This window comes from Akebia trifoliata, chromosome 16 (genome assembly GCF_017979445.1).
Source record: "Akebia trifoliata isolate Shusen 1 chromosome 16, ASM1797944v1, whole genome shotgun sequence".
NCBI classification, from domain to species: Eukaryota; Viridiplantae; Streptophyta; class Magnoliopsida; order Ranunculales; family Lardizabalaceae; genus Akebia; species Akebia trifoliata.
In genome coordinates, this window is record NC_141390.1 from 25,523,897 (window position 1) to 25,533,414 (window position 9,518).

General features: G+C 29.3%; 1 protein-coding gene across 1 annotated transcript; it reads right to left on the bottom strand.

The window, feature by feature from the left end:
- LOC147383044 (B3 domain-containing protein At5g26805-like) lies at positions 1-465 on the bottom strand. Its single transcript, XM_086427267.1, has one exon. The coding sequence runs from the start codon at positions 463-465 to the stop codon at positions 1-3; it is 465 nt and encodes a 154-aa protein (XP_086283393.1).
- Positions 466-9,518: the final 9,053 nt, after the last annotated feature.

Genomic DNA, 9,518 nt, shown 5'->3' on the forward strand with positions numbered 1-9,518 from the left:
TCAAGGAGCCCTTTTCAACACCGAGAACTCCAAGTATTGGGATGCATTATTCCAAATGATTCCAATCTCATCACCCACATTGAGACCTCTCCTATTGATAAACTCAGTATCCCAATTAATACGCTTGATGGTGATGAACCTATTGAAAGACATGCGACATATTACCTTGTGAGAGGTGTTGGTATCAACATCAACCATAGTGATTAGTCTTTCCACCCCATCATTTATGCTTTCCACTCGATCCCAATACTCGATAAAAGAAGGAAATTGTTCTCGAGGAAGATTTAGACCAACAATATATATTTCGGACTGGTTGAGTACATGTCTGAACACCCATTGATCTTGGTTATTCGATGTGCTACCTATATCGAATGGTCTTATTTCCACCTCTTCTGTAAGGATTCTATTGGGGTTTCCTTCATCAGCTTTGGTGGGAAGAAAATGATAGAAGGTTATCTTCTTCATCAAATCGATCAAAAAACCAAAAGTGAGAGAGACTAGAATAAAACTAATAAGAATTCTTGATGATATTTATAAAGAGAGCTATCAATACTTTCTTATTTTAATCAAATACTTAGTTAATGAAAAAGATAGATCAAATTTTATCTTGTTAAGATATTTTTTTTTCTTTTTTCTTATTATTTCTTTCTCATAAATTACTATCATTTAATATAGACGGTTGCTACTGCCACACCAACGTTTACTAACGCCACACCAACTATATGCATTTCTTTGGTGATTTACATAGGAATTGGTGTGGCATTAGTAAAGGTTGGTGTGGCAATGGAAGCTCTCTTAATATATTTATAAAGGAAAGTTTGTATTAAAAGAATCCAAATAAGGAAAGCCAATAACTTTTTATAATATAACTAAAATAGAAATATTTCTTCTTATAGTATTTAATTAAAAAAATCTAACATTCTATACTTATCATTTAAAACGCCACGTGGCACATTTTTTTTGGGGGTCCAGTGACCCATTAGTTTTCCTAGTATATAAGAGCCGGTCCATCCTACATACCGTCCTAAAAAAATAAACTCAAATCCAAAGGTTGCAGTACTTCAAAGTTATTTTCGATGTAGGCCCACCAAGTTCTATAAGAGATATCTTAGATAGACATCAAACTTTGATATTTAGTGTTGGATAGCGAAGCTTTTCCATCATCATTCATATAGAAAAGGAAAGAACTGGAGCGATTGGACTGATCATATCCAATGGTTTCTTCAATAAATATTAGAAAACTTCTATAGTTACACCAATTTTTTATTATAACACCGGACAAATAAAAATCAATGGTTTTTTCCCAAAATGTGCTAAACTTATGTCCAAATTTCAGTTTTGGTATACTGTTCATTTTAACTCCCAAAACATATATTTCAAGTGAATTCGTGAGTTTCATAATCATTGAATTCTTTAGTATATATATATCTATGAATTCGTAGATATTAAAAGTGACAAACTCACGAGTTCGTAAGTAATAAAAAATGACGAATGCATGTTATCATAATAGAATATGTGAAAGGCCTCTTGCATGTCTCATTAAAACTAACACATGGGTGTTTCTAGTAATAGTTTGGATTATTCTAAAAAATAAAATAAAAATTATATTAAAAAAAATTAAATGCATGCATTTGTACGAGACAGTTTTTAAAAGTAAATGTAAAATCTCATTGTTAATGAATAAAAATTTATTTGCATCACTCTTGAAGGATCTGCTCTTGAATGGCTTATATTGTTACTACAGTCTCACCTTTACACTTGAGAAGAAATCATGGAAGTAGTTTAGTCTGAAGATTGCTAACTTAAATCTAACACAATCGACAATTAATGTTGCTAAGCGATCCAAGCCTAGAAGAAAGTTTGATAATCTCAGGATGACCTTGAATATCGTCCTAAAGATATTAACAAAGAAATTATTGATTTCTCCATTACATCTTAAGTCTGTATCCAATGTCCTTCAAAACAATCACGAAAGTAACCAGTTTTGCGAGTTTCACCAGGTTACAAATCATTATACCAACAAATATATATCTCTCCGTCACGCTATTCAGGACCTCGTCAATGAAAGAAAAATAATATTTAAGTAAAATGTCGAGTCTTTAGGGTAAAACACCAGTCTACTTATCGTAGTCTATTTTTTTATTTCTTGTCTTGTTATGTCTGATCCGTCTAGTTAGTCTCCAAGTTATGTTAGGTTTTAAAGAATAGTTCTTTTTGTAAGAATCGTCGTTCTGGTTTATCAATTGAGTCCATTTATTCCACACAAAAAAAAAGATTTTTTTAATTATTATGTGCACAATAAGTCTTCAAAATCTAAAAATGAATTTGATCAATCATTAAAATTAAGAATAATTCTTAAGAAATACGAATCAAAACTTCTCAATCCCTAGAGGAATGTGAAAAAATAATTAACATACTCAAGGAGTTCAAAGATGTTTTCGCATGATTCTATGATGATAGGCTAAGTGTAAGCACCAATATTTTCTAACAATGAATCTTTTTGTCCAATAATTGTTTAAGTTAGGAAAGGAATTTCACCTATGGGTACAACATCTATCCCTAGAATCGAAGGTTACTCTAACATTTCAAAGACACAACGTACCTCAAAGGGGTCATGAACAAAATATAGAAAAATTAGAACATGAATTGCACTCAAAAGAATTAAATATCACCAATGAGTTCAAATACTCAAAGTTAATCCATCAAATTGGATCAGACATTGCAAGACATGGAATCTATCATCTTAAATGTGAGCCACAATGTTTAGAATCTATCATCCCAGGCATCAAGGAAAAAAATATTACACTATGGATGCCAAAGAGGAGGACATCAAGGCAAACAAGAGGCAAATAATTTCCTTTAAAAAAAAAATACTATCTCTAAGAACAAGAATTGAATATCAACACTACAAGTGAAAGTCAGCTCAAATACTCAATGTTGAAAGGAAAATTACTCGTCAAAAAATGTAAAGTTCCACCAGAGAAAATTTGAACCCAATTGGGGCAGATCAGTCATTATCAAAGAGAACTTACAAGGCAAAGTGATTAACCAACCCCGACCATATTATGTGATACCTCATTTAAGGAGGCCTTTATTGGTCAATGCATTTTCTTGATCTTACCATTTTCAAAAAAATTCCTTTGCTAGCCCTTCGTATCATATATGGAAAGATAACTATTTTTTTTCTAAACCACACCAACCGATCTAGGGGAGAGTAATTTGAACTACATTTAGACCTGATCCCAAACTAAATTGAGGTACGTAGGCAACCTACGAAATTACTTCAGGTCCAGTCTCAAAAAAAAGTATAGATATTTATATTCATCAAAATGAAACAAACAAAAAAAATAAATAAATAAAGAAGGAAGTGTTTTTCAAGAATTTTTTTTTCATCCAGAGTGTAAAAGAGAGAAAATCAAGAATGCCAAACTAGGGGCATTTTGAAAAGAAATTACTTAGAAATGGAGAGCATGTCAGACTAATGGCATTTTTCTAGATTTTGAACAATATATTCTTTCTTTCTAAACCTGTCCTAAGCCTACCTAAAAGGTCATCTTAGGTATTGTGTGAAATGGTCAAAGAAGGTTTGAGCCATCGTCAAGAAGAATCTTTCAAAAAAGAAAAGTAAAAGCCTGTTAGGTTGGAAATCTGAAAGGGCAACTTAAGCAAAAGTCAAGGCAAGTCCCAAAAAAAAAAAACAAATTTCAAGATTCGTTAGGCTGAAAACTTGGAAAGACAATTTAAGTAAAAGGAAGAGTATCAAAAAAATCATAGTCTACTAGATTGAAAACCTGGAAGAGCAATCTAAGTAGAAGTCGAGACATAAAAAAAAAGTCAAAAAGAGAATCTAAGAAATTCTCTTCAATATTCGTGCTGTAGTAAAATGATCAAATGAAAGATAATATTAGAGCCTAAACTTATAAAAACTCAGAAGATATCGAAATCATCTCTAACTTTCGAAAAAATATTATTTTGTCTAAATGATTTGAAAGGGAGAAAGACAAATTAATTTCAAACCTTAAAAGAAAAGTCCAAACTTTCAATATTCATCAAATTTTGAGTTTAAAAAAAAATGTTCATCTATTCAAAGTTATGCATATGATACTTTTAAGAGTCTTAGAATTTCAAAGGATGTCATCACTTGAGTCAGATGTGTTCGTCTATCCTTTGTCATCTCAAAATAAGGGCACCTATTTAGAAAAAAGTTCATTACATCTCAGCCATAGAAGTCCTTGTTATGTTAGTAATGTTTTGGGTGTTTAGGTTGTCCAACGAGTAATCTTAACCTAATAAAATTGAGCATCTTAATAAGTCCAGATATTTTCAAACTAGGTTTATTGAAAAGAGAGAAACCATTATATTCTATAATTTAAAGAAAAAAAAAAAAGAATGATCCAAGATCTATTTAGAACATGTGCCAAAATTGAATAAGATGCTTAATATGTTTTGAACAAAAGTTTACAATGCTTTTGAACTTTCTTTTCATCAGTGTTTGTTCAATTTCATGTTTGAGGGTAAAAGTATTTTCAAATTATTTGGTAACTCAGACTTTTTCCTAGAACATGCAAAACATGATTCTTAGTTTCGCACAATATTTTTTCTCAGTCTTGAATTTTTTTATTTTAATAAAAAAAAAATTCAGATTCTTTCTTAGGATTTTCTATAAAAAACTTTTTTTGATTTTTCTTAGATCTTTTTTAGATTTTTTAAAGTTTTCTGTAGGCTTTTCTCAGATTTCACTTAGATTTTCATCAAAATTTTCTCAAATTCATCTCAATTTTTTCTTCGATTTTTCTTAATTTTTTTAGGTTTTCTGTAGACTTTTCTCAGATTTTTCTCAAAATTTTCTCAAATTTCTCTTAACTTCTTCACAGGTTTCTTAGATTTTTTTTACTCTCCTCAGATTCTCTCAGACTTTTCTAAGATTTCATCAAGATCTTTCTTGTTCCTAATTTATTTTTAAACTTCCTTCCAGATTTTCCTCAAGTTTGTTCTTGTTCAATTTTTCCTACTCCTTTTACTTTCCCTCAGATTCTTTCCTAGATTTTCTTCTCTTATTTTTATTTTAGATTGCTTCTCAAGCTCTTTCCCAAATTGTCTCTCAGATCTTCACTCTCATTTGCTTTCCCAGATTTTCTTTCTCATAATTTTTTTTTAAATTTTCTCAAATTATGCTTAGCCTTTCTCAAATTATGCTCAATCTTTTTTCAAATTATGTTCAGACCCTTTCTCAGATTATGCTCAGACCCTTTCTCAGATTATGCTTAAATCATTTCTCAGATTATACTCAGACCCTTTATCAAATTATGCTCAGACCTTTTCTTAGATTATGCTCAATTTAATTTTAATTTTTCTCAAGTTTCGCTCAAGTTTTATCTACATTTTACTCAATTTTTTATTGTTAAGTTCATAATCCACCCATCATGAATGCGTTATCTACATTATTATTGTTAAGATATCGAAATCATCTCTAAGTTTTATCTACAGCTTACATCCAATTTAACGTATACTTAGGTTTATTATACATTTTGATAATCTAGAAACCTCGCGACGTTAGGAAAATATGACCTTGAGACTTAAAAATAATCACGTTGGGACTGAAAGAAACTATCGCTAAGATTCATAAAATTTGTAAAAATCAACAAAATGACGAAATCACCCTTATGAATTTTGGACCTTCGAAAAGTCTTGAAAGTGCCTTCATTGCATTAAGAATATGATTTCGAATCTAACAAGACTCAAATCGACAAAAATAGATAAATTTATGAGAAATCACAAAAATGATCGAGACGCCCTTCAATGTCTGAATTTGACCTAGAGACAATGATTCTTAGGAAAATATGATATAATATTATCAATGGGATTACGCGCATCGAAAATCTAAATATTGGAAAAACCCTCAACTAATCAAAATTGAATTAAAATCCATAACCAATTAAAATTCACAATCAATAAAAAAAAAATTTAATTAAATCAAAATCAAATTTAAGTCCATATTACTGATTAATCGACCAATTCAAATTAAAATTCTGTCAAAACCAAACTAAAATTCAATCAATCAATTCAAACTAAAAATCAAATTTAAATTTTAAATTTAAATTTCATCAAAATCCAATTAAAAATTCAAATTAAAAGTTGATAAACAAATAAATCAAAATTAAAGTAAAATTTTATCAACCAATAAAAATTTCAAATTAAAAATTAATTGATCCATAAAATCGAAATTAAAATCAAAACAATCATTTAAAAATCGAAAAGATAAAAATCGATCAATCATGAATTCATCAATGGGGGACTATCAAGGTGAGTGGCATAGGATCACCCCTCACTCTTTTAAGAAGAAACATGGGAAATCGAAAATAGAGAGGAAATAAAAAATAAAAAGGACAAAAATAACAATCTAAATTTTTTAAAAACCCTAGCATTTCTCTTCTTTGGAAGGGGGGTTCGACGACTCATTCTCTCTTGCTGGATAGTCTCTATATTAGCTCTTTCTCACACGGTCTCTCTCCCATTCTCTCTTGGCCAACTCTCCACTAATAGTCATTACAACCTTTTCTTCCCTCTTAAAAATGTCCTAAAACCAACAGCCATTACAACCCTCTCTTCTTTCTTCACCATGTCCTTAACCTAGCCATTGCACCCCTCTTTTCTCTTCACCATGTCTCAACAACCACCACTACCTGCAACCCCCTCCTTTCATATCCATTAATCAAAAACAACTAATTTTATTCTTCTTCATTCAACACGTGTGGCCCAAATGCCCCACAACCATGGTCTAGCAGCAACTAGTATCAGTGTCTTTGCTTTTCCTTCTTTTCTCGTAACAATAGCCACAACAACGTACATCTTTGTTATTCTTTCTTTTCTTTTATAGCCGTCAGCCACAACAACAACTCTCAAGCCCCTCAAGTCGTATTTGAATGAACGAACCCACTACTATTTGGTCCTATAGGTAAGTTATTTTTTTATCATTTTCTTTTCTCTCCTTATTCTTCATGGCGAATTTCTTTCTTTTTTTTTTTTTTTCTTTCTTTTCTTCATTTGTTTTCATGTTTCCCTATAGTTATTTCTACCCTTCTTTGATATCTTACATTAATTTTAGCATCATGATCATCATAGAGTTTATCAAGGGGAAATTTTTTTTATGCTAACAGAGTCATGCAATGTTTTATCATGTTTAGACCGATTTACAATAGGAGAGATTCATTCTTTTATTATTTTTCTCTTTTTATAATCTTTTTTTTTAAAAACTTTACAATCATCGTGCTCAAATTGGATTTGTATGACTTATATTGATAGAAGTTCAAGATTTTTTTTATTATTTATTATGATAATAGAGTTAGAAAATATTTCAGTTTTGGCTGCGATAACTTCATAATCTCTGCTTAATTTGACTTATATGATGAGCTTATGATGGCTTGAATTTTGTGGTCAGGAGTAATTATCCCATATGATTTCATGGATAGGAGTTTATGATGATTTGAAAATTATTTCATACGATGATGCATTTTTAACTTGATGAATGTGCATATTTTTAAATGGTGACTATTTTAGAAAATCGAAAGTCTTCCATGTGTGCTCGTTTGTCTAATTTAGAAATTGGATGAATATGAAAATTTTCAAATTTGAAAACTTTATATGCATTACTATTTTGTCAATTTCCAATTTAGTAATTCATCATATGTTTGTAATTTTCTAATTTGAAAACTTACATTTATAAAAAAATTTATTTTGGGAAATTCATGTTCATAAGTTTTTATTTTGGAAAATTCATATTTGGAGCTTTCTAATGTGGAAATTTCATAATTTTCTATTTTGAAAATATTCATATTCATAAATTTCTAATTTAGAAATTTCATGTTTTGGTGATTTTTCAATTTAAGAGTTTTGCATTTTTCTATTTAGAAATTTCATGTTAATGGAAATTTATGATTTTCTATTTCGAAATTTTCATATTTTTTAGAAACTTTCTATTTTGAAAATTTGGAATTGTAAATTTCTAATTTGGGAACTCGTCACGTATTTGTAATTTTCTATTTTGAAATTTCATTTTTTTTAATTTTCTAATTTGGGAATTTAACAATTTTCTAATTTGGGAATTTAACAATTTTCTGTTTTGGAAAATTTCGTATTCATAAATTTCTAATTTAAAATTTTCATATTTTTTGTAATATTCCAATTTGGGAGTTTAGTATTTTTCTTATTTAGAAACTTCATGTTCATAGAAATTTATGACTTTCTAAATCGAAAATTTCATGTGTCTATTTAGGAAAATTCATGTATGCAAATTCTAATTTTGGAAAATTTTATATTCCTAATTTAGAAACTTCATAAGTTACCAATTTAGTAGTTTCACATTCATGATTTTTTAATTTGGAAAATGTTCATAAATCCCTACTTTATCCGATTTAAAAAATATTTGTATATGTTGATTTTTAATTGAAAAATATTACCACATAAACTTTAGAACATGGGATGAAATTAGGGTTTTTTCCAAGTTTTTCCTTTTGTGCAAAATTTGAGAAATTATTTAAATTTTTGGGAGGATTTTTGTTGTAAAATTCATTTAGCAAACCAGATATAAATTGATGATAATTGGATTCTAGCTTGATTTTAGTCTTTGTATATTGACCTTAGGATAGTTTTAAATCATAGTAAAGATCTATCATCTTGATTGGACAAATTCGATGCATAACACCTTCCGAAACTTGTAATATGATTCTTTACCTATTTTTATTATCTGTGGACCGATTCATATTAGAATTAGTTTTGATTCCTAGACCTAAACTAGGTGAAAAATCCCCCATTTACCAATCAGATTCATCTTTCACTAATCAGTGAAAAATGGTCAAGACGATTTCAGAAGGACCGCAATATGATTACATGTATGGGTTGAATTATTTTTTTAGTACATTGTGTATCGGTTATGGAATAAAGTACAATGACACGATGGTATTTACGTGATAGCATTGGGTATAAGTACATACCCTCAATTTATGGAGATTTCACCCCTATATTTATTAATTACATGTGGGAGTTTTTCCATGAAGAAGAATAAGAGATGAAGTTATTTAATATAACCTTGATATATTAGTAAAATTAAAAATTATAAAATACATATATATCCTAATAGAATTTTTAGCGTCTCTCTTATTCCAACGATCTTATTTTCTTTTAAAAAAATAACACAAAAATAAAATAATACATCATTCAAGGAAAAAAAAAAAAAGAAAAAACTAAAATGATAGTCTTGCATTACAAGTTGACTTATCTGAATACAAATTTTATTATAATTTTTCTAATATTTTTTCTATAAATGAGATTTTCAAATGTTTCCAACGATATGTAGTGTAGACATCAAAATTTAAACGGGCCCCTACAATCTTCTAAGTTAAGAAAAAAAGCCCACCAAATCAAAATTGGGCCCACAAGTCTAAATTGGAGGTCCATTTATCGGGACGGACTTCATATGTTTGGGTTTGAGTTTTCGCAGATAAAGCCCATGATCTAAGCAA

Excerpts from the sequence above, each read along its gene's own strand:
- LOC147383044 (XM_086427267.1), bottom strand. The coding sequence starts at position 465 with ATGAAGAAGATAACCTTCTATCATTTTCTTCCCACCAAAGCTGATGAA.